This window comes from Photinus pyralis, unplaced genomic scaffold (assembly GCF_008802855.1).
Source record: "Photinus pyralis isolate 1611_PpyrPB1 unplaced genomic scaffold, Ppyr1.3 Ppyr1.4_LG2, whole genome shotgun sequence".
NCBI lineage: Eukaryota > Metazoa > Arthropoda > Insecta > Coleoptera > Lampyridae > Photinus > Photinus pyralis.
The window spans coordinates 24,680,643-24,707,832 of record NW_022170403.1 but is presented as its reverse complement, the minus strand read 5'-3'; the positions used below and the strand labels follow the sequence as shown (position 1 = coordinate 24,707,832).

Genomic DNA, 27,190 nt, shown 5'->3' with positions numbered 1-27,190 from the left:
AACTTGAATATGTAATAAATATAATAAGTTCTTTATGATTCTATTATATCCAAAAAAGTGCACTCTTTAATTGTCCAGGCTATTCGATTTTTATTCTTATTTTTGTGAAAAAAAAGTCATAGGGGTTTGAAATTTGACGTAACCATAGCTGGTTTTATGATAAAAAAAGGGAACAATTTTTTTGGGCCCGTAAAGTTGAACCGTTTTCGAGATCTCACAATTTCTGAAAAAAACCACCTCTTTTTCAAGAGTATGAAAAATCTATTTTTTTTAATCGTACAGAGGTGCGCGAGGTAGCAAAATTTTCGAGAACTCCTTGGGCAGATTTTTCGCTAATACTCCCATACATTTTGAAAAGGAAATTTTATTACAAAATTCTTTAGATGCCTTTTTCTTGAAATCCATTTTAATAATTCACATTTCCGGCTAAACGGCTGAAACGTTTGGAATCAAATTTGCTACACATATTCTTAAATAAAATATACATAAATAAAAGGAATAGCTGACAAGCTTTTGGGTAGATCGCGCATCCGAATCCCGCCCCAATAAAGAATTTGAATTTCTAAAGCAAATAATCAAATTCCTAAGATTACTTACACAAATTTTGATAATCCGTGAAATTAACTTTGGGTACAGATTAACAAAATTAATCATAATTAAGCATGAGACATTTATCTGGATCGCTAAAGGGTTCCATTGAACATACGATTTGCATGATTTCACACACAAAATTTTTATTTTACACACACAAATGGAAGTAATCGTAGAACCCTAACTATTAAAAATGGATTGCAACAAAGTCCGATTGCATACCCCGCATAAAACGTTCAATTACAATAAAACAAAATCAAGAAATCTTAAAATTTCAAAAAATCCGGGCACACAAAACTATTGAAACATCTGGACTAGACATATCTAATTGTAGGGTCAAATCTTTAAGTGCAAATGTGCCGAGAACAGAGAGATTTTTAAAGAGGTTTTAAAAAAAATGCACTTTATCTGCACAAGCGTTGTGCATAATTTGTACTTGTTTGTCAGTATTATGTACTTAAAACAAAATTATTCTTCTGCATATCATCTGCGATTTTACCAGTGTGTTAAAAAGATGAAACTTTAAAGCTGGTTTTAATAAATTTAATTCTAATATAGACGGCAGCATTGCCGACTTTCTTAGTTGTAAAGTTAAAAAAAAACAGTGAAAGTATCAAAACTGTCTGGCTACTAACGTCACGCAACCTAGTCTCGCGGAAGGGTACGATTTTGAAATGCTTTCAGCGGACGTAAATATCAATATTTTGCGCTCACATTTTTGCTATCGTTTTCTAATAACAAAATCTCTCAATAGGTACCAAAAATGTCGAACCTCCCTATTGAAATCTAAAGCATATTTTTTCTGCATGAAAAGAGTACTACTATAAACAAAATTGTGTATTAAATGGCAGGAGAAATTGCCGATCACTTATTACGGTTATAAAAAATGGAAGTATGAGATTATTGTCAGTGGTTAAAAGAAGGTAAAGAAAAAACATTGAAAGAATACGAAACCTCGCAATTGATTTAGGAAGTTCGAACACGTTCGAAAGATATGTGTTTGATTTGACACTAAAAGTTGGTTTGTGGTTTTCAATGCCTATAATGACAATTTCAAAATTGATTTATCTAACTCTTCGGACGTGGTTCCCTAGAAAATTTTATTTACCGTGTGATGTCTACATTTATCTTTTTTGTTGAGGTGTGAATATCTCTTTTTCTCCGATGTTTACGCCAATACGTTCCCCTTTTATTTATGTAAAAATATTGCGTTTAGATGTACACGTAACAAATGCGTCGCATGTGTTTCGGTGGAAGGAAAAATAATGCATTAATAATGTATTAATGTCACAAGGGAAACCTTTCATACGCTATTGTTCCGGTCTTACAACTTAGATCTAATAATTCCTTAAATGCGTTTTATCCATTCTATTGGTAAAGAAGCTTATTTGGTGTTGGGCAAAGCATATAATTTCTGTAAAAAGACAAAAGAAATTGCAATTCTAATAATTAAAGTTCACCTCAAGTCTAGAGACTTTTCCTCAGATTATTTTCACTTTTATTCCTCAGCTCTTCATATTTCCCTTTAAGTGTTCATGAAATTCTTCTCAAGTTCCTCTCAGTTCTCTTCAATTTGTTTTCAAGTTTCTATCAAATTATTCTTATGTTCTCGTTGTGTTCCGTATAAATTCCTGTCAAATTCCATTCAAATACCTCTCACCTTCTTACATTCCCTTAACGACCCCTTAAACTCTGCCTCTGAACTTATCTCCTCAAGTTGTCTTAGTTTTGCGTGCTCCCTTGTTAAGCTCGAGACCTCCTCAAAGTCCTCTCTCTACCCATCCTATTTCTAACCCAAGTATTTCGCCAGAACCACCTAACATTTTGTCAAGTTTCATGTTCGTTTCAAATTTCCTTCAAGCTCCTCTTATGCTTCTAGAAGTTTCCAACAAAGTTTCCTTAAGTTCCTCTTAGGATCACTTTCATCAAGTTTTCCATGAGCTTCGTGTTCGCCTCCCCTCAAGTACAAATTAAATTCTACTGCTCAAGTTCCTTTACAGTTTTATTCAGGTTTTTCTCACGTTTACTTTTCAAGCTGTTCTTAGATTCTCCTCAAATTCCATTAAGTTACTTCAAGTTCCCAACACATTTTTCTGAAATTTATCTCAGGTTTATTACTCAAGTTTATCATGTCTCTCTCCCAATCACATTCTTTTGCGATCTTTAGATTCTCTTATACTATGTCCAATGAGAAACGGTGACTACACCACCCACATAAAGAAAGAAATGTAGGCACTCAGGGTCAGATGGCACACACCACGCAACAAGCGATCGATTAAACAAATTAAATTTAAATAAATAATCCTTATCATTCGGTCAAAAATGCGCCTTTCAACAAACAGACGCACTAACACATCACAAACAGCAAGCTGAATGACGCTTCAGAACGTAACTTCTTTGACTTCACTTAAAACTCGATTTAGACGACACTGACGTGGTTCATATTACAATTGTAGTATAGCCCCTTTGATGTGTGGCAAAAAAATCCTTTTAACGGGCATTGGGAAACTTCTTCGTAAACGTAAGACCCAGTTCCGCTTAACTCGACCTTAATAAAACTCTTTTCTGTGTAACGTAATGCACGCTTGGGCTTAACTCGGCTAGACTTTTTTCTACAAAACTTCATAACTGACAGAACTGACTATCTTACAAAAAGCTTCGATACCAGCAAAACTGACTGTTTTGCAACAACTAACGCTCACCAAACAAAAATCTACGATTAACGTCTTCCACGTTTATTTAAAAGAAATTTCCATGTTCACTTCCGAACCTCCTTCCTTAACAAAATACAGCGTCCTTGGCAAGAACACATGCTTATCTTAAAACTAAATAGCTTACTCAGCGATAAGGACTCTTATCACAAACAACACATCACAAACACAATAACAATAAACTTAATCTTTAACACGTAGAACAAACTTTACAATAAAATAAACAAAGTGACTATTTAAACAAGATGAAAAACATTAAATAAGTCCAATACAAAATAAAATTGACCTCGAATTCAGGGTAACCCGTTATACTGTAGGTGCTGAAACCAAACAAAACGTTTGCATCGCGTAATTTCCCTATAACTTTTCTTAATTTCCTGCATAAATTTATTGTTCCGCTTTAAGTGTTCCACAAGTTCTTCCTAATTCAATTTCCTATTACGTTCCCCCTAAATCCTCCGCGAACTCCTATGAAATTCTTCTCAAGTCTTAAACCCACTTCATGCACTCCTCAAACATCTCTCAGTTTCGCATCAGTTAAAGCTCTCGTCTACACGGTGTCCATTTTTCAAGTGCCACTATGAGGATCTCGCTTATCTTAAGAGATCGACATTTGGTTAAATGAGGACAAAGTTGCGAATTTTCGTGTTGAATAATAATCTGAAAAGAAATTTAAAATATCTTCGATAGTTTTGAAAATATCGCAAAAAAAGAAAATTTCTGATTTTCGTTTTTAATTTTTTCATAGTAAACTAATCGTTCTAGACATTTCTAATTAACACATTATTCAGACACTTTTTAATGGAGATTTCGAATATGGCATCCCGTTTTCAATAACTTTTAAGATGACGGAGAAACAGGTGGCAACTTTAATTTTTCTTATGGGCGCCGTTTTGGATTTTGACATTTTGAGATTACGTCTTTTTTTCTCTTTACAACGATATATCACACATGGTGGTTCAGTAACACATTTTTCCTAAAATTACAATTTTAATTTTCTGCGAAGAGTGCTTTGGAAAAACAAAACGTTCTTTTGTTGTGAACAAAAGGTTGACTTATTTCAAGTAGTGTAATTTACGTTTGTGCTAGATTTATTGCGAAAATATTATTTCTTCTTAAGTATTTTGTTCTAATTTGAATTATAATTTTCTTGCAAAACGAAGGTTCAATTATATTCAGATGAAAATCTCAACTCAACTAGTTCCCTGCCAACGCTCTAACCAGACAGATGGATCAAACTGTCATACTTTTGTTCACGATAAAAGAACGTTTTGTTTTTCCAAAGCACTCTTCCCGAAAAATTAAAAAGTGTCTGAATAACGTTTTTTTGCGATATTTTCAAAATTACTAAAGATATTTTTAATTTCTTTTCAGATTATTATTCAGCACGAGAATTCGCAACTTTGCCCCCATTTAACCAACTCTCTATCTCTTCAGGTAAGCGAGATCCCCATAGTGGCACTCGAAAAATGGACACCGTGTATAGCGGTAGTTGCAGATAGATAATTTTACAGTACCTATTTTGCTAGTCGGCGAGCAATTAAGAAAATGAGTGCCACATTTAAATAAACGAGCGTAATATGTTTGGATATTGAAAAACTGAAACTTGTTCATACGTTTTTTCTCCGATATATTTCCTCTGGGCCCTTTCTTTGAAGCTTTTCGGACTTATTGGATTTTTCACAAACATGGAACCCAACTGAAAATGTTTGTGAGACTTTCTACTCTTAATTGGTACCACTGTCATAGTAATATAAATTGATGATATAAGCGTTTTGTTCATAAATTGTTGGATCCTAGTTCCTCTCTAGCCTATCCAGTTGTTCCATCGTCTCTAGTCTCTCTAAATTATAACCCTTCCTTTTTAGTAACCCTAGTCCCTTTAGTCTCTCTAGTAACATTTGACGAGGGGAACGTGAGCAGCTTCAAATGTACAGGGTGTCCCATTAAATGAAGGCCACAGGCCATATCCGTGAAACCGTTAACTGCACAGCTGGGGAAAAAGATTTTGTTAAAAAATCACTATGCGCAGGCTAATATTTAATGCATCCGCAATCCTCTGTGAAATGAAACTTATTACGTATACGAATTCTTATATAACTAAAGTAACCACTCACCTCTCTTACTGGTGCGACTGGTAAAAGTGGACCACCATTATCTCTGGATAATAAAAAATAACGAATAAGATTAGAAATATGTTGCTTACTTTGCCTTGGTAAACCCGATGCCATTTTTGGCTTATACAACTTTTGGCACAGAATATCGCAGTGAGACTGAAGTTATGCTTCTATAACTTGGTCGTTATGCAACTGCCTCAAAAACCTATATATTATGAAATATATTGAACGGTCTCACATAAATACGTAATCCCAAAGTTAATTGCGGGTTAAAATGTTTTTTTTTAATATGTTGGCATTACAATATTCTCCAAGAACCGAATTGCAAACTAAGGATAATCCTATTTTAGCAAAATATCTATAATTTCGATATAAATTACTAATGTGTTATTTAACTGGCCAAATCAATTATTTGTAGGTTTAGGGTTGATTACACCTACTGAGAATAGAAGTCAACGCGCTTGAAGGAACGCTTAACCCAACAAAATGTAAATTTCAACTAAGGTAATCGATCGCCATCATTACAAATATCCCAGTAACTGAAATATTTCGTCCATCAATCATGCTATGCCTCGGCTAAGCTTGCTGAAGTGACCCTCTATGAATGCCAATATTATTTGAAATCACTAATTAATCCTTTTCGAAATCATCTACTATTCATTTTGGATGCGTATTCATCCATTTCATAGCAACCTAATTTCATGACAACAATCGCTCGTTTTATTCCAAACTCATATCCGGTGACAGCGGCGTTTATTTTTTCAACCTTTTCATATGGACCACTGCATTGTTACTACGGAACAAAACAGTTTTGTCGTCAAATCCAAGCTTTACTGCACAAAGATACTTTTTTATACTTTGCCTTTTATTTAAAAAAAAACACAAATATAATTTGCAGCCAACCTGTATAACAGTATGGCATATCAATGGTAATGGACGCATCAAACTTTTCTCTCTCTCGATATATGAATAGTAACTTTAAAAAGCAAAGTTTTGTATATAAGTTTTAAAGTGGAGATACAAATAAAAGGATTTTTACATATACGGCGCGTTGTATACCCAAACGGATACACTCGGATACATAAAACATGAGTCAATAATTTAAATATCACGGTGCCTATTTACTCGCACGTTAGAATTTATTAAAATAGCATCCCCGTGCAATTTGAAAACGGAAAAATGAGCGAATTCTGCTTTCAAAGTTCAGAAAATCCCTTTCTCTTTGTTGTATGCGAAATAACTTTGTCCGAGTGCTTTATTACACAAATGCGAACAATTCGTGAAATCTACTAGAAAATTGCACTTCAAATGCGGCTCGCCAGGTTTTTGCAGGATTATTACGCTTTATGAAATTAAAATTCTACACTAAAGAATAATTTTATTTGTTGAAAAATGGTTGCATGCTAAATAGAAATGTTAAACTTGTACATTGAATTTTTAATATGCCGTAAATTTCAGGTGCGATATTTCAAGAAGGGAACCCCGAAACGGAGGTTGCTTTTAGGTTTGCAATCTCCAGGGTGAACATGTACTCGGGTGAATATCAACTTCAACCGCTCATTCGACGAATTTCAGGAAAAGACAGTTTCGCTACTGGACAAACAGGTATAAAGTTCAAAATTATTTATAATTTTTGTATTTATTGTTCTGCTATACAAACCCACTGTGTTACCTAATAGTGTCCACCTGCACAAAGGACTATAGTAAATATTCCCTATTTCAACAACCCTGATTAATAACGGAAAATCTTCAAAATATACTACCGTTATCATTATCAAAATCAATACTGTAATGTAAATTTAATTACGGGCTTTATTTATTTGTAAATAATTAACAACAAATTTATAACATTCTTCAAAGAATGGAATAACAGTAAACTGTTATAAATAATAAATCACTCACATGTTCACAATTTATATCAGCGCGAATTATTTATTACTTTGGCGTTGAAATTGGAACTGAACTCACACGCGCTATAATTTGCTTATACATTAAATGGAACGTTTATGACAGTACTTTCTCATCAAATTCTCCTTAATTAGTTTTTTTTTCTATTCATTTGCCCTTATACAATTCCTACCCGAATAATATATCTAGTAGCGGAACTTTCAATTATTCCAGTCGGTGCGCATGGGTAAAACTGTTTGGTCGGTGATTCCATGTTGGTTCGTGATTGGGAGTACTTTTCATTCAAATGTCTCAAAAACCTTAGCTATACACTATTAAACCCCTATATCATTTTTAATAATTTGGAGAATATAAATAACCAAAAAAGTATAGGGTGTTATATAATATGGGAAAAAAAATTGCCACGATTAGTGTAAAATGACTAGTTCCATCAATTAAGGTGTGCTGGAAACAGAAATTACTGAATGTATATGATATTCTTTTAAAATAGTATACAATGAAGAGACAAATGTATAATCAAGTCTTTAAAGCACGCGCAATGTGTCTTTAAACGTTGCAAGACCCATTATACACGCGTTTTTTATACTATTTTTTTTTATTATACTTGAAATATAATTTAAAAATAAGGAAAATAAAATAAAATCGTAGTGACGTTTTGCTCGAATGCATGTCGAATTAAGTGGGATGTTTATTTGTAATTGCACGATTGCTATGGAAATGTTATTTAACGTTTGCTTATAAAATTCACCGTCTTTATAAATATAACAGTTTCGGTTGAAAATACACCATCCAATCAATGGCTTGTTGCAAAAGCAGAAGAAAAGTTGGTAAGAGCAAAATCCAAATCCAACAAAGCCTATTAGAAAGAATATGAAAAATTGTGTTCATGGATTAATGGGAAGCCTCTAGGTCTATAACAGTAAAGTAATTCTGCCAATATCATACTTATGTTATTTCAAATCGATCACAAGTAGTCAACTCAAACTTGATTTCATGAAGTCTAACCTTATACTTTTCAATTTCGTTGTTAACTCTTAGTTCTTAACACAAATTTATTCGTAACTGGTTACTTAACTTTTGGAAAATCTCCTTGTCTACGTTGTATTCTTTTCTAGAGTCCTCAATTCCTTCTACTCATTCTCATCTGGACGATCTTCTGGACACTCAGTATATTTACCGATACATTACTGACTGTGTAGTTCAGTGGTAGAGCGTTAGGATACATAGCCGGGAGGTCGGGTGTTCGAACCTAGGCTGAGGTAAGAATTTTTCATCTGTGGTAGAGATGGGAATTTCTTTAGATCAGTTTCGAGCACCTCTAAAAGCAGCAGAGGGAAAATAAATTAATAAATACATAAATAAATAAGTTCCGTATTAGATTCTTGAACTGAACTTCTCGTTCGCTTAGCTTCTGTCTGCACGTTATCCCTTTTTACTTCACAAAATGTGAATGAAGCTCTCTATCAGTAATTATTCTCAATCTACATACGACATATTTTATCATCTTCTACTAAACGAGCTTCTGTGCACTTAATAATAAAAATATATATTCTGTACTGAAAGTCGGGGTAGTAATAGAGGACTTTCATCCGGTCGTATTTATTGTGAAAGGGATGGACAGAATTCATGGACAAGATATGCCCCATTTATCACAATGGGATACTCGCCAGTTCCTCAAGATTAATTGAATTTGCAATTTAACGGCTTGCAATTAAAATCACTATACTTGTAGACAAACCATCGCGAAGAAATCAGTCAATAAAGTTTAGTAAGTAGTTCGCGCTTATTGAAATTCCCATGAACTCCTTCACAAGTAATCGGGAGTTTAAATATTTCGTCTCGTGCAGATGCATCCGACCCTATTAGAGTCGTTTAGAAACTACGATGGCGCATAAAATTTTAAATTCCAGAACATGTTGCCAGGTTTCGCTTACTTGGCTCGTTGTTAGGAAACTAAACTGGCGTTTGCAATATCGGTAAATTACACTTAGTTGTAAATATCTACAAAATCAGATCGAAACTCAACCCTGAAGTGAATAGGAGAACAAACTTTCAACGAAATGATTAAAGAAAAGAGAACTGGGACTTCTAGTAGAACTTTGAATTAGGTTTCGGTTTAATAAACCGAAAAGTCTTTGTGATACATTTGAGAAATTTGCTATCCGCTGACATGTCTAAAAATATGAACCGAGTTTAAGATTTTGTTGGGCGAATTACTTATTAGGTATTTTCTAAAATTGCGTTTTTTACACCAATACTCTATACTGCTTCCATGATGCATTTCAACCGACTTTTGTGTAGAGAGTTATAGAAAAACCATGCGTGAAAACTGTTGCCTGAAGGCATTGTGCTTCATATTTGAGAAAGCGTACGAAACGATGTCAAAGCCTCGAAGGAATCTTTTATCAAAACATAGGAATTCGGTTTCGTGAACAGTTTAATTGTTGAATTTTCAGATAATTATCATTGTTCGAAACATGGCATTATTTCTAAAACAAGTCAGTTTAGCAACGATGAACTTCACTAAAACTATATGCCGCCGACTACAAACACTCATTACACCTACGGTGCGATTCTCGCGCGTAACGGAGCGTCCAATATACAGAAAATCATTTTTTCCAAAACTACCATGTGCACTCAAACGTTATCGCGAACCCCATTCCACTTTCTTAATACCTTATACTAATTTCACCGTACTTTTGTCAATTATTTCCTTATTTAAAATTCATTTGCTTTAAATACACAAACATACAACAAGAATTTTGCTTTTGTCTAATAATGACCTAAATTTCTCATAGAACATAAAATCGCAAACTGAAAATAATGCATGATATCACAGCAGTTTCTATGCTTCGTCTGAATAAAGTGATAAAAAAATTAATATAGCACTAAGGGTTGTACAATATACACCCAAGCAAACTTACACAAGGTAAATTCCGTCGGGGATGATCTTATAATCGCGTGACGTAGTGATTGCGCTCACCGATGCTATTTGGGAGGATGTGGGGTCGAATCACTGCTCTGTCAGGGGTGTTGTTAGGGGTTTTTCCTCAGCGATACGTAGCTTCGCATAATGCTACCATTATGGAACAGTACTCTCTCAGCACTCGATTAGTGTAACCAATGCCCTTTTTGGAGGAATTATCAGAGGGTGTTTTTCTTGTGTCGACATGGAGACTGAATGCGTTAATCTGCCCCATTGCAACCAGGAATGGACTGGGTGTATTATGATTGAGCGTTTGTTTGGTTCCTGTTAACAGCTTGGCCGCCATTACTACTCCACAGAGCTCCAATCTCGGTAGGGTTTTCCTCAATTTTATCGAGGCCACCTCAGATTTTCCCGTTAACCTGTACGTTTCTATTGGCCCATTTCCACACAAATCTTCTTACAGTTTTGGGCCAGTTAGCATCATCTCGTTCTGCCGTTTTCCTGACCTGGAAGTGATTGGAGACGTCAAACTCGTACTGTTGTGGTGGAGCTTTCCTCTTTTAACACCGCATTGTGAAGAATGTAGTATTTTTCAGGTGCCTCCCCTGCGTTTCGAGGTATCATATGTCTCAGCTCTTCATGATTTCGCCGGAAACCCTTGCACCTGGATTCCATCTGTAAAAGGCGGGCAGTGGCCTTTTTCAATTCCTCAGCTTTTGCTTTCAGCAGAAGGCTTATTGTTAATCTTCCTGCGGTAGGGTTGCCTCTTGGTTTTGAATTTCTTCAATTTCCCAAAATTTTATCAGCGAGAACTCGTTCTCCATCCTATCTCGCGACCATTGTCTTCCATGAAACAATCCAACCCATATCCGTATTTTTCCTTGGCTTGTAGATAAATGGAAGTATCATAATTAGGTGAACTGCGTCCTTTGCAATTATGTGATTGGCCCCTAAAATATCAGATAATTCACTAGTTGCCATAATATCTTCTTGGACTTTTTTAATGGCGTCCAGAGCTTGGAAATCTCCATCTTTATATAATCCCAATAGCTGTTGCAAATCCAGTTCTCCCCCTGTGTTATGGATAAGTCTCGTAAGCCAATCCAATTTCAATTGATGCCTGCGAAATTAGGAGTGCGGGTGGCTCAGGCTGGGTAGGAAAGGTATTTCTTCGAAACCTCGTCTTCCAGGTATCGTGGCGACATTAAAACCTTCGTTGGGGACGTTATCTCGTTTGGACTCGCCGGAGCTGTCGTTAACAGGGCAAAGTGTGGGCGCTTGTAAACCTTCTTGGCGTAGTACGTTTCTGGCTCTTGTTTCAGGTCCATGATCTGTAAGTGAAATTGTTTGAACCTTGCGAGCTAGAACCGCCCCGTGGTCAGTTTTTTCATCTCCATACTTGCTATTTTGTGCAAAATCATCAAAATGTAGCACTTCACTGAGACCAAAACACTTATGGTAACGCGGCGCCAATTCGTTAAAACGTTCGAAGAACAAGCTTATTCGGCTCGAAGGACCAAATGTAGCACTAAGGTTCTAAGGCCTAATGTGCACCCAAACAAACTTAGACAAAGTAAATCCGGGCGGGAGTTACCTTATAATTCAAACCCGGTACGTTGTCGAAAGTTAGAACGTTTGATTAATGTTTACTCAGATCTATTAAAGTCTATTTATATCACAGATATTACTTCCTTAACCTACTTTAATTCCGCGAATATCCACGCTACTTCGTCAACCTAGTCAAGAATGCGCCTAGTATTATTTTACTACCTGTGCATTTTACTTCTCAGTAGAAAAATAGTACACACATTTCCGTTTTAATCTGCAATTTCCTGTTATTCTTAACGGCTATACTTACTCCTTACTTTTGGTGACTATAACAATCCTAGCACTTGTATACGGGTAAAGTACTAAACGCAAGCAAGTTCTTAAAAACCTGTCTTTTTTTACGACAAATGTAACATTTGTATTTAGTGAAAGTCGCAACTACGGTACTGGGAATAGATCCCACCTCTACAAGGCATGCAAAATAATTTCGTTCCAGCTTCAGTTTACCCATGTTCCGCAGTATGGAGATGTCCAATATTACCCATATAACATAAGGCTTGCAGCAAACGAAAACACAAATTAATTGTCTATAACCTTTTTACCCGTTGGTGATTTATTTATAATGTTATTAATAGATTGCATAAACAAATTAAGTGTCCAACTTTGGTTAATGAACTTATTAACGTAACTTTCCACCCCCAAAATAGTCCAGGCAATACAGAACATATGAGGACCTTAGCTTGCAAAATTAATGGTAGTTCTGGAAATAGGCTCACTTTATGTTTTTTGGGTTGCTGAATCAAAATTTTTAACTTTCCACCAAAAATTCCCTCCGCAACCCCCCCAAATCTTGAAAAATAAGAAAAAAAATATGTTTTTTTAAGAAATCGTATTTTGTGATTTCACAAATAAAATACCTACAAATTTGAAATGTAGATATAGTATGCAACCAAAAACGTCCTAAAAGATTTTTACGTACTACGCACGTAGGGGGCGCTGGCGTGCGTTGAAGTATGCTCATTAGCGACTCGGGCGCACTTCGCTTAACAACCCACGGCGTTCGTGTTCGCTCGCCCTTCACCCGCTTTATCTTTCGCGTTAACCCCCTCCCTCCTTTAATTTCTCTTATTTTTTAACATCTGGAGGTCAACCCTCAACCTCCAACTTTTCTCCACCTATTTTCAGACAAGTTCAGAATTAAAAACACATCTACATATTTAACAAATATAGACTTTTATTACTAAATTAAATTAAATTATTTAAAAAAAAGTTTAAATTATCTACTCTTTTCCGTTTAACTGCAGCTGAGGGCCCACAGCTAGGTTCATGCGCGAAAAAGGTTTCATTGGTTTCAATGGCCCGTGTTTAAAGTAGATTGACTGATACAAAGAAAGACAAAAACGGAAGTTTAGAAAAACGACTAATCTGACAATTCTTCCGTTTTTTCGGACCATCAAATTTACGTGATTTCTCCAAAATAATCTCATCAGCTTGATGTACCACCTTTTCAAATAACAGTTGAAGTTCCTCTGCTTTAGATTAGTTTTAGAATTTTGGTGGAGCGGAAGGTTTCAAGGTAGTGACAGGAGATAGTTCGTAGCTAGTACTTTTCCAGCACCATTTTTGTGGTCCACATTTTCTAGCCAAAGTTGTACATGACGGTACGTACCCTGAATGAGTGTTCAGTTGGAGGCAAAGAGCCTATATTGTGTTTTACAGGTAAGCTAAGAATTTGGTAAACCGTGACCAAAAATCGCAGGCATAAAGTCACAGCCGCTGAAAGCGTGTAAGCCACCATATGTTTCCTTTAAGACCAAAGGATGGGTAGATCTGTTGTGAAACTTTGGCTTTGCCGGGTTTCATGAAGTAAATATTGGCTGATTGAGGAAGTGCAATTAATAGTAGAAGTAATAAATCTATATCTACGCCGACAAGAATCATCGATGGATGAATTGATGCCATACGATGAGACAGTCTGCGTTTTCGTCAGCTTGTCGCACTGTCGACTTCCTTTTAATATAATGTAAAATAATGTCAATGAGGAGATGTTTATTTCTGCTGTTAGATATAAAACTTGCCTGGCCAACAAGGAGTCATACATTTATGTCAACTGATGACTGCTTTCTTTCTCTTCGCAATATTTCTGCGCTTTTCAGGGGAGGGGATGAACAAACAAATTGAAAATGACAGTCAGCGATAAATAAGCAAGGTGGCGAAAACCACGCAGTTATCGTCTAATGTCCCGGCGTGCGTACGGGACCAAGGCGCATGATCTAAGACGTGCTAACGCCCTACCCACTCGCCTTACGTCAAAATATCGTATGATCTTTATGTCGCAAATTTGGTCTACTTTCCAAATTCCCAGATAGTTTTTCTCTGAAATACACAAAATAACGATTTTTAAAAAAAAGGCGATATTTTTTCTTTTTTTCAAAATTTGGGGGGTTGTGGGAGGAATTTTTGGTGGGAAGTTGAAAATTCAGATTCATAGACACAGAAAACATAAAAAAAAGCCTATATCCAGAACTACCATTATTTTTGCATCCCAAAATTACATATTTCCTGGACTAAAAATAGCGCAACGAAATGCGTGCATCTTGAATCCGAACACTTTCGTGGTGACAATTTATTTAAGCGCGACCACAATAATCCAATGATGCACCAAAACGGAAATGTTAATTCACGTATTAATACGATAACACTTCGCATATTTCCCAGTTACTACACGAAGAAGTTCCCCGAAGTCACTTTATATTAGATAACTCGTAATGGCAACTCGTAACGAATTTAAGGTGCACACAGCAATAAATTTTGTCGAATTTTCGGCACGATTTTCACTTAAATCTGATGAAAAACTTCAACTTTTGCAATACAATATCACATACGACTATGCGGGTGACAAGTCTTTTCGTATAACTTGTTTATACGAACTCGTCTTGAACCGTTCCGTTGAAAAACAAAAGTTATGCGATCTAAAGTGTCGCGTTTAGGTTGCCTGGAAGGTATGGCTGTGAATGCCGCTCTCCCACCAAGTTTTTCATAGTCTATTCGCCCATGTAACAAATCGAAAGAGACCCCCAAACAACCAGGCTTCGGTTGCGTTTTTTCAACATGGGTGGATATAGTGGAGATTACCCCTCGCATGCTCTGTCGCAACTGTTTTTAGAACCGGCAACTCTGTAACGTTTCGACTCTTATCTGCTTCAACACTCGTCCGTATCTTAACGCGCTTTATTTTCTCGAATGTTAGTTCTGTTAAAAATCCCAAAATCCCTCATTAAACTTAATCGTCTTGTTAGTTTTTGGACTGCCGATATCACTGTTTCGTCCACGTTGAATAACCTAAGGGCTAATTTATACCTATCCAGTAATGGTTCCAAATTCCTGAGTAACGTCTGAACAAATTCTTTGTTGAACGCTGTAATTTGGTTTATACTGATGCCTTCGCGTTTTCTCAAGCTTAATGTGGGGTTCCTCTTCATAAATGACTAAAACAGCACTTACTCTGATATTTAGGCTTCAATAATATAGCATTCCTAATTTCTCATCTTCCTTCTATCATTGCCATAGTTACTTTTTCTTACACGGGTCAGTGAGGCATACATGCCTTGTGTAGCAGAACCTGATGGTAACGAAGGAAATTTTCAAGAACTTCCGTGACACTGTAGCACATAGTGAATCGATTTGCGACCCATATCTCTCCTACTCTAGATCTACAATTGCATCTGGCCGCAGGTGGTGCGCTACAGTAAGTAGGACATATCAATAAGTAAACCATTCTTGTTCCCACTATAACACTAAAAGCATTGAAAATGAGAAACGACTGAATAAGGTTGTGAAATTGCTATTCTTGAATTTTTGGGAAATCCTAATACCTACTACGTAAAAATACATACACGAGTACAATGAATATAAACAACCATCCGCAGTGCGGCAGATTGGCCACAAATGCAAAGAACAAAGTAATTATGACGCACTGTTGCTCTTATCGTTCGCATAACACTCCCTCGCTTAAATGATAGAGATGCGTAACTGTTCTTTTACAGTATTTGTTAGTAGAATCTGATTTAGATTAAAGTAATACCTACCTTATTTCATTATAAGACTGCCACCGATTTAATTTTCTTCCTATACCTTTGTAATCCGTTAGAAGCCCCAAAACATGCCTTGTCCTAACTTATTTCGTCTAATTTCTCTAGAGACCTTAGAAGCTTTATACTTCAAACGTGACATATCTAATATATATTGTGCTGGAACGTCCAATATTCCTTTTTCCAAAACGCTTCACTCACCCATCATATGCTATAACCTTGCAATGTAAAACTAATCACGCCTTTCATATTTCCAGTGTGCGAGTTAGTTGGAAAAGGAGTAGCAGCGATATTCGGCCCCGACACCGCCAGCACAAATGAAATTATCGAGTCCGTCGCAAAGAATCTCGAAATTCCGCAATTTCAAGTGTTCTGGAACCCGAAAGTGGAACAATTTTCCGCTGAAAATGAATACAAAGATAATTTAATATTCAATCTATTTCCCGACCCTCATATGTTAGCAACAGCTTTTGCCACCCTCTTAAACGAAATGAAATGGAAGAAATATGCCGTTCTGTACGAAACTGACGAAGGTTTGATTAGGCTGCAAGAAATTCTCAAACAGCACGGACCGCAAGATCCATCCGTTATCGTTAGGAAGTTGGCAGCCGGATCTGATCATAGGTATGTTATCTTTATATTGAAACCTCCTTATTTCGTTTTCATGCCATACGGTGTACGTTCAGCGCAGGAAATTGTAAATGGGGGATGTCAGATGATGTAAAGAAACCCATTGCATTTACCTTCCTTAATACTTAGTCTATTCCGCTGCTGTTTTCTGCGTGTTGTGCCCCAATTATGGTATATAATCTTACAGCAGCTACTTGAAAATTAAATTTTTCACAAAATCTAAAACCCGTCATTCATTAGCGGATTGGTTTGCCACCGGCGTCAAGTTAGCCCCCCACTTTTGGAATTTTTGGAAAATTTTATTGAAATCGTTATATTCAAATTAATTGATATGACAGGCATCTTCATTTGTTGTAGGTAGTTATTTTGGTTGCATAAAGTTAAGGCGTCCTTCAGAATATCATTTAAAAGTAGACATAGGAAATTCCTATAAGAAATCCTAATGTCTACCTCTACATGAATATCACTGTATGTAACCATATATGTATGTACAGTCCAAGGAATATAGACAAAAAATTTTTTTGTGGCTAGCACATGTACCACTCGTACACCCTGCGTACGTGCGTTCTGCGCAAGAGCTGTCTAAGAATGTGTGTACCAAATTTGGCTCCAATCGGTTCTGCCGTCCAGCTGGAAATGAAAATTTCCCAACTCGCGCATGCGCGATTCTTTTCAAGAGCTTTTCAATTCTTCCTTTTATGTCTAAGAATATGGATACCAAATTTGGTTCCAATCAGTTCAGCCGTTTAGGTGGAAATGAGAGTACAGACGGACCGACAGACAGTCCTACAACCCCACAGACCGACATCATTGAGATTTTGTTTGATGTGAATTCCTGGTGCTTCAAAATGCTTAGTTCTGCCGGAAAACCGATTTTTAAAGTGGGGGTGCTGACTTGAAATCAAGTTATTTCAAGTTAGCACTTGCAATCAAGTCACCCCCACTTTTCCCGCTTGAAATTTTATTAGTTGCATGAAAAACTATGAATTAAAGACCAATTTGCACCGAAATTAGATCTTCATTGTTTAAAAAATTTATGGATTATTTAAACATTTTTTTTACTAAAAAAGGACCATTCTCAGAATTAATAAAAATTAATGGAATGTATAAATTAAAGACTAATATGTACCCACAACATTAGAATTTGTACCTGCTTAGTTCTAATCCAGACCAGAAGACCCTGTATGCAATGTGGTGTATAGGACATCACCCATTTTTTTCTTGAAGAAGACCATTACGACTTCAAAAAAGATTGGGTGGCCGTTCCAACTCGTGGTAGGTTTTGAGTTATGACGTCATATGCATTAAATATTCGCGGTTTCATCCCAGCAAGTTGCATATCAAATGAAAGGTGTTTATTAAAACTAATCAAATATAATCTAATATTATATTTAGTTGTTGTCACTGGCTCGAGATATAACGTCATTATGATCACTTCACCACTTTTATGAGGTTGGCTCCTAAACGAAGCATGTGGGACCCTCAATTTATTTGGAAAAAGTGCTTGTTTTGATCCCCTCTACCACCCAATTTTTTTACATACATATATGTAACGCCCTGTATATACGACGCAACTAGTAAATTTTATAACGTTTCAGTTTGTTGAAAAACACAATATTTAAAGATTTTGAGTTTTCATCGGGGGCTACAAGCGACTACACTGAATCGAATGACGTTAACGAATTTTTTTACGTAGTTTTTTTTCCCCCGAAATCCATGTAGTTACTTTTATTTGGAACACCCCGTATACAGCTAGAAAATCGATTTTTTTTCCATAATTTGGGTGGTACGGATAATATTTCGAGATGTTTTAAAGCAATTTATTTTTCTTGGGAGGTTTCAACTTCAGTATTAAACAGCTTCTGATAAACATAACTAATAACTTCGAACTGATTCGAAAGTTCGAAACACAATTCGATTTGCTTATATAGCAAACGCCGGTCTTTTTCGAAAGTTCGCGAACGCTTCCGAATGCTCCGAATATTTTAGACTGTTCTCAAACAAACAAACACGCCATATTTCTCGGAAAAATGCGGCACATCCGCTTGATTGTGGAGATTCAGTCCTCTAGATGCATATTTAATTATTTATGCGTTGACTCATTTAATAAGTTACGAGGATTTTTTGTTCGAAAATAGGAGTACCTATATATAGCCCGAGAGATTAACGACAGATTTTGTGCGATGATTTTTAAACGTCTGTCACCGCAATTTTCTCTTTACATAGGCTAGAACTAGCGTATAAACGTATATCATATGTCTGTTGAGCGGTTCGTTCTTTTTTTTGTAATTTTTCAAATTTTGTTTAAATAATGTATAAATTGTTTAAACAATGAAATTCTAATTTGGGTACAAATTAGTTTTTAATTCATAGTTTTTGATGCAACTAAAAAATTTTAATCGGGAAATCTGGGGGTGCTAACTTGATTTCAAGTTAGCACCCCCACTTTAAGAATCGGTTTCGGCAGAACTAAGCAGGTACAAATTCTAATTTTCTGGGTACAAATTAGCCTTTAATTGGTCATAAATTATGGGCATATTTTTACTTCATTTAGGCAAAGTGGGGGTGCCAACTTTATCGACCTCACGCAATGAATTTCCCGCGAGGATCCACACTAGATTAAAAGCTTTTAAGAATCAAAATGCAGATATTAAAATTCTTTCAACTCGTTTAAACGAAACAGCAAAAAGCATTCACAGCCCCTCAGAGTCCGACATCAAATTAAGTGGGCAGGGTTGGCTCAAGGTTTGTTCCTTTTATTTCATTGTTGGTAACTTGAATAGCATCTATATATTTTATTAAACAATAGCCGATAACAACACATACAAAATGGTCCACAAAAGGAAAATAGGATTGAATTAATTCAAATCTCACCGTATCTGGGTGCTTCTTTATTTTGCGCAAGTGAAAAGAGACGCTGTGCGTAAAACCTCGCTCATAGAAAGTGGATTTCCCTTGTGAAAATGTTACCTATACATTGAACTCATTTTACTCCAGCAAAATTAATTTCCAGATACCTGGTAAGCAATTTATTGTACCTTAACTCTTTTGTCGTCATCGTACATACATTTGCGTGCTTACAGTATCGAAAATGTCCTATGCCTTAATATAAAATTTGTTTATTGCAGTTAATTCGCGTTTCAAATTTTGTTTACATATTCATAGGATGGCTTCGTACATATACAGTATATAATGAAACCCGGGAAATTTCCAGATTATTTTATTTAGCCAGAAGAATATATACCTACGAAAGAAAGTAATCCCCCCTGAAGCGAGCGTTAAATAAGTTTAAAGCTGTGTAAGGTAAATTGTTTATATATTATGAAACAGCTAAATACCTACGTTCGCTAAATCCAACGCACCCTGTTAGTTAAAAATTAATGGGGGAAGTTAAATCTAACCCGCGTCCCAAATTACAAGCGCGTCAAATATCATTTTTAACATTAAAGGACTTTCGGCTTTAGGGATTAGTAATAAATTGAACGCGATTACCTGAACGGAAGTAAATTGCATAACTCAGTCTAGCATATCGTCTGATGGAATCTCTCGAAAAGCGTTTAAATGAGAGAACCCTAGGCTAGACAACATGAAAGGAGTTCTACACATTTCCTTCATTTAATTTATCGATGCCCCCATTTCCAATCTGAGTTTTAAGATAAAGGATATCTTAATGTCTTATTTTTCCTTAGATTCCGTTCTGTATTGGGGAGTTATCTTTGTAAACAAGCAGGCAGGTTTACTTCCTTCATTAAAAATTGAATGAGGAATAAAGTCATAGTAAAGCTTTGAAGATGCACGATCCACTATCAAATTTAAAACGTTTGATGGCTCTAATGAGAGTTTTTCCTCAGACTATTTTATAAGTTTTATTTCCTGGAGAAATTAATTAAGGATTTTCGCTAAAGATGAAATAGTGCGGTCAAAGAAAACTCGAGTCCCACTGGCGATATTTTATTACAAGCACTTATAATGCTAATAGTATAAGGTCTCTAAATGGTGAAATATCACCTTTTTCGTTATTTGTGCGGAAGATCAACTTTAAGAAGTCTGATATATTATTGAAATGAATGTTTCTTTTATATGTTAAACAATCTAATGATCTTAGTCTACTTGTCTCTTGTAATTGCGACCTATGTCTAGTAATTTTAAATTACATCTTGTAACTCTGGAAATTTCTATACCTTATTGTACTGATGAAATGATAATTGGAATAAGAAATAATAATCGAATATGTTTTTCCACATTGATTTGCTATATGGGAAACAAAGATCTTTTTTTCTTGCTCGCAAGAACGTACCATCATCGTCGTCTATAAGGAGTTATTTTCAACGGAAAAAGCAAGCAAGTGCAAAGATTTTTTGAACATTTGGAATTTCTTGATATTTTTTTTACTGTTGTATCAATTCTGACATACGCAATTAACATGGGAAAAAGGTTTTTTGCAGATTGTTGTTCCCATGTGAACTTAGAGGGTGTATAATGACATCAGTCGAAAGAAAATTTTTTCTCATCTGAAGTTATGTGAATTTGTTCATTTTTAGTTGTATTTCTCATAATTTTATCATAAATTTGCAATAAATCAATTGAACATTTTATAAAGAATTGTTGCCATAAACTGCAAAAAATAATAGTTAGGGAGCTACCGAAAACCCATAAAAAACTGCAAATTGCTTCCCAAGAAAATCGGTGCATAAATAAAGATTTTGATATTTTTGGGCCAAAAATCCACTGACCGAGCAATCCAGTTTGATCTTTTCCCAACAAAATTAGTGAATAAATAACTATTTTGACGGATTTAGGGCAACAAAGTGACGAATATGCCAAAGTTAATTTTTGATAGTTGCGCACCTGGAACCCATGGAAGCTTTCATATAGTGAAAAGTCGCTACAATGAACAAGGCACTGAGCTATAGAACGGAACGACAGACAGACGGAAGGAAATGTGAAGACATTAGCGCTCCACTTCCATGGGTTGCGCTAAAAACGAAGTTCTTCAGCTGGTGGCATCTACGTAGCACACAGAAATTAATATTTCCAGGCTTATTTGCTAAATATAAAATATTGCAATTTAGGTTGGAAATATAAAAATATATCCTATGTCTACGCTAACAGCAGTGATACAATAATAAGACAAGTAATCAGTTGTAATAAAATTTATAACACACAAAGAAAGAAACATTAACTGTTAAGCCACCATATTTAATTCATTATTTACGACTTAACGAGGCACTTAACCACCCTTATAAAAATGTATACCGGGTATCTGCGTTCTGTACTTATTTAATCGAAGGAGTAGGCCTACATTTTTGTGTATTTTTGAACTGGAGTTAATGGTTATTGCTTGGTTTTTACCTGCATAATATATATAAAATAATAATAATAATAATAATAATAAATGCCTTTATTTCATTACCTTGGATATAAATTACAATAAGATGAAATGTAAAATAAAAATTTTAATTAAGGTAAAGAAACCTAGTGGCGAAGTTCGGCATTGGGAGACAGCTCCATTTGCTGATCTTTCAGCTAACCATGAAGAAAAAATAAAAACATGACAAGCTGTAACAATTGTTTTAATATAGTGTGAATTATTCTCAGAAACAACACCTAATGAACAGGCTATAAGATCATGATTTGAATATTCGTGCAAATGGGTGGTTACAATTAAATCAATTAACGTCGCTGAATTCTTAGTAGGTAACCCTTGAGACAGACTATGAATTGTTAGTAATTATTCAAAACGTAAAGTATCACGATCATGAATGTTAAGAACATTAATATCAAAATCACCTACACACACTATCTCGTCAACGGTTGGGATAATGTATGTCCAAAAGACTCCTCTTATTCATCTAAGAAATCCTTGTAATATTGGGATGGGGGGGGGGGGCGGTAGACTACTCCAATTCCAAATGTCTTACCGCAATGCTTGACCTTAAGCCACAACTGTTCATTGTTACGTACAGTTACAACAAAACTGAAACAGAATTTCCTTTAAAAAAAATTGTAACACTGTAACGAGTGGTTTTATTTCGCGCCAAATTTCATTAAAAAATTCGAAATTTCTTGTCATGATAGTGAAGGTCACCCTGTATATTTCATTGTTTGTTCCGGTTAGAAATTTTGTGTTTGGGCATTTCGGTTCGCTCAAGACTATGGTCCGATAAATTTAATTTCGCTCAGATTTAATTTCGTCGTGGGAAGAGTGCAAAGTTGATTGACGTCATCATGAGTAATGCGAGTTTTTTGTCGTTCGTTTATCACCCAAGGCGCCGTCTAGACCGAGAATAGGAGCGGATATAGCACCGAGCCATCAAGAGATAAGGGGTTTTAAATTCGTCAGCAGAAAACCGTGAGATCAGTTTATTCAGCAGTTCCTGGAGGTTGACGACGAAGTTAGAGTGGGTTAAGTCTTCTTTATCTAAACCAATGGGAGAATTTCTAGCGGGAGCCATTTTTGTTTTATGGTAATTTGGGTGTGGTTTTTTCATTTCAATTCTGAAGAAGGGGATCGTTTTTGGAGAGACTCGCGGTTAGTACGTCGAGGGGTCAACACGTACTTTGAGTGATCGCGTTTTAAAAAGACTCGCGGTTGGTACGTCGAGGGGTCAACACGTACTTTGAGTGATCGTTTTCAAGAAGAGACTCGCGGTTAGTACGTCGAGGGGTCAACACGTACCTGGAGATCGCGTTTTAAGGAGACTCGCGGTTAGTACGTCAAGCGGTCAACACGTACCTTGAGCGATCGTTTTGATACACCTAGCGGTTTGAGCCACCGGTTTATTTCGGTTGCTCGCAGTTGCGTGCTTTTTGCACCCGTTTCGAAGTGTTATTTTCTTTTCGCGTTGATTTTTTGGCGACGAAGACCCAGGTTCCGATCAGGTGATATTTTGGCGAACCCTTGAGCTTCACCCCAGTTTACTTTGGATGCAGTGAATCGCGTTAGGATACGTTGTGATTTCTCGAGGATATATAATTCAAAGTGCTGCCCTATTCCTCAAGGCGCAGAATTTCGGGATCCGCCCCAGGTGGAATTTCCTACTAGTGCCGTACGGTCATTTGTCGAAGGAGCGCTGCGTTTTGGAGAGATATTTGCCCCAAGAAGAGCTGGTGAAATAATACGTCGAACCACCCAAGAACAAATAGCGGTTTACCGTCGGATAGTGATCATAAAAATTTGTGTTCTGCCGTGCCGCTAACTCAAAAATCTGTCTCCCGCAGGCGATCAAAGTTAATAAACTCTAAGAGCCGGTGGAAGGAAATAGTAGGGGTCACTGTTTAAATTAAATACACCGCTGTGTAGAAACTTTGGCAACTAGCCGTCTCCCACTCGCCACGCGAAGGATTTCCTGGACTAAGCTTCAGTTCAAACACTAAACTTTGCTTTCGTTCCGAGGAAGGATAGGCACCGTGGATTTTGTTTCCGTGTGTTAATTTCAAGTCACCCCCTAGAAGTCACAGAGACCTAAGTGTCAGGTTTCATCACATCCACCCTGTACCAGAGGAAAGAGCAGTTCACAAAATCGGCTGTACAAATGTTGTAAAGGTTAGTCTAATTAAATTTGTAACATTCTGTAAAATTCCACTTTTTGGTAAGGAAGCTATAAAAAAATTTTGATTTGATTGTTTATTAAAGTCCAATGAACGATTACCAAAGAGTAGGATAAATTGTTGTGTGTATTTAAATAAGTCCCAGCCCACGCTGGAGTAAAAAACGATTACCTGTTGTTGAAATTTTCAAACTGTAGAGGATGGCCACCCCTTGAGTAAATTAGTTTCACCTGTTAGGATTTTTTATTTAGTTTAGTTGTCATTGTTAAGCTATTGTTTTTACAAGGAGGAGAGAAGAACTGCTAGATCCCTGTAATTTGTTTGTATCTCTAATATCATTTAAATATATTATCTATTTGGGTTCAATGTGCCTATGTCTTTAACGAAGAACGAGGGGAAGGAAAGAGAGGAGTAGGAGTTGAGGCAGGAGACTGGTAGGCGGCAGGTTAAGGTTTGTTACGCAGTTTCAAAAGAGTTAAAAGCCCACCGATTTGAGTTAGCCGGAGCATTTATTTTTATCGATTGAGCCGCCTGAGAAGAAGACGGTTTGCCTTGCCGGGCGGAACCGATGGTAATTTTCAAGTACAGAAGGAACCCCCGTAGCAACACCTCCTCCGCGGCCTTATTGTATCCTTCAATACAACATATTTTAATCAAAATGGAAGAGTTGGGCCAGGTTTCGCGTACTCCAATTAGGTCAAAAGAGGTATCTAAAACATAGTCCTTCAGGGTTTGAAAATTAGACAACAAAGAACGGGCATTGCTACAGTAATTTTATACATTACTGGTCACTTGCATTTAGTCCGTCGTGCAAATAAGTTACCTGTACAGTTTAATCTCATACAATCTTTAAAGTCTCTTACACGTCTAGTTTATTGTTAAATAATAGCAATTAAAGTTTGTTCAGGGTGATTGTTAAAAGCGTGAATAACAAACTGGAAATTCAAAACAATTATTGAAGATTTACATTTACTTTAACCTCGTGGTGAAGAAACTTCATAAAAAAAGGGTAAGTGCAAACTTAATTAAAAATTACAGTCATTGGGCCGATATGTGCCAAATAACAGATGCGGTTGATTTTTGTAAACCGTTCAATTTTAGAAAGTAACCTTCCAAATAAAAATGTACATATAGAACAAGTTGTTGTAGTTTCCCGTTGCGATAGACACCGCTAGAAACGAAGAAAGAAAGAAAGTCTATTTTTCCAAAGCACAAAAAAACAGAAAGAAAGAAATAAAAATAATACATTCAAATTGACAAACATTTTTTGTTATAATTACAATAAAATAAATTTAGACTTAAAGTGCTTTATGGATAGGTACCTCCAGGGGTACCTCCTTAACATTGTTGTATGAAGGTTACCTCGGAGGTTACCCTCAGAAATTATTTGGAATGTAGTGACGGTGGACAGGATCCCATATTAGAAAGTATACTCTATGCAATAGCAAAAAAAGAAAAAAATGTGTCTATTAAAAACAATCTTGTGTGTGCTTTTAATTTTTTTAGAAAAAAACGAGTGTTTTTTTGGGAGGTCATTCCAACCGGGAGTAGGTTGTAAAATATTGGTGCACAATATATAAAAAAACCTTTTATATGCTTCTAGTTTTAGAATAGGTATTCCAACAAGGTTCTCAAATGTTCTCAAAACTCGATAAACAAATGTGTATCTTAGAAGAAAAATTTGTAAATTATAAAATAGGGGAAATGCATGGCTCTCCCAAATTTTCGCGCCTACTATAATCTTAATAATTTTTTTGGGGTTATAAAAACCGGACAAATCGTGGAAAAATACGACCCTCCCCAACAACAAACTCCATATTGTAATTTTAAGTGAACTATAGAATAATAAAGAGTCTTAAGGACAAAGATCGGATATATATATATATATATATATATATATATATATATAATCAAAAACCCGTGTTTACCTTTCGGTGTACGGGGTATACTACAAATATAGTACAATATCTAAATAAGCATTAATCGTTTATAAATTTGAACCAAGCTTTCTTATCCAACGCCGTTTGTTTTGCCTCCCTCCAGGTTGATCCTCTTGTTGTAATTATCTCTGCAATCACTTCATCCCACGTTTTCTTTGGTCGACCTTTTCGCTTTCTTCCTTGTGGTTTAGCTTCCCACACCTGTTTAACCTGTGATTGATTGTGCATCCTCTGTAAATGTCCCCACCATCCAAGTTGTTTATTTTCAATAAATTCGGTCATCGATTTAATTCCTAATTCTTCGCGTACGTCCGAATTTCTGATTCTGTCGCATCTAGTTATACCTTTCACTGCCCTTAAATATTTCATTTCCAGAGATTGTATTTTGCTCTTTGTTCTATTGTCCAGTATCCATCCTTCGCAGCCATATGTCAGTATAGGTCGAAAAATAGATTTGTATACTTTCATTTTTGTGTTTCTTGAGATTTCTCGTTTTCTTATGATGGTACTTTTGATTGCGTGATATACTTTTGCTGCACTGACTATCCGTTCATTTATTTCGATGTCCTGCACTCCACTTTCTTCAATTACAGCTCCTAGATATTTGAATTTTTTAACTTGTTCTATGTTTTCCTGTCCAATCTTCATGTTTAATTTTTTTCCTTCGTTTGTGATAACCATTACTTTGGTTTTCTTCTTGTTAATTGTCATATTGTGCCGTTCTAATTCTGCATTCCATATGTCCAAATTTTCCTTTAGTCTCTTTTCACTTCCTGCGATAATCACGATATCGTCCGCGTATACACATTCTGAAATTTCTATACTCCGTAAATGATGGTATCCTATGTTAAACTTTTCTTTTATTTTTTCGTTGCATTTGTTTATTATTTCATCCATGAACGTTATAAACAGGAGTGGACTTAATACCCCTCCTTGTCTTAGTCCTTCCTGAGTTTCAAATGGGGTTGACTTCATATTTCTGCTTATCACATAGTTAGAGTTATTTTTGTATATAGTCTCTATAAGTCGTAGCATTTTCAAGTCTATTCCTTTCTGTCTTAGTATATTCCAAACTTCTTCTCTTGGTACGCGATCGAATGCCTTTTCCATGTCTATAAACGTTAGATATACACTTTGGTTTCTTTGTGTTGCTCTGCTGATTATTTGATTGATA

At 35.9% G+C, this 27,190-nt stretch overlaps 1 protein-coding gene across 5 annotated transcripts in view; it reads left to right on the top strand.

The window, feature by feature from the left end:
- The window catches only part of LOC116163247 (glutamate receptor ionotropic, kainate 2-like), a 103,011-nt gene that overhangs the window by 3,097 nt on the left and 72,724 nt on the right, over window positions 1-27,190 (top strand). For all 5 annotated transcript variants that reach the window (XM_031477113.1, XM_031477112.1, XM_031477114.1 and 2 more), the window contains 2 exons: window positions 6,878-7,024; window positions 16,153-16,519. In XM_031477113.1, the coding sequence (XP_031332973.1) occupies window positions 6,946-7,024; window positions 16,153-16,519 (446 nt within the window). In that variant the 5' untranslated portion in view covers window positions 6,878-6,945. The remainder of the gene's footprint in view (window positions 1-6,877; window positions 7,025-16,152; window positions 16,520-27,190) is intronic.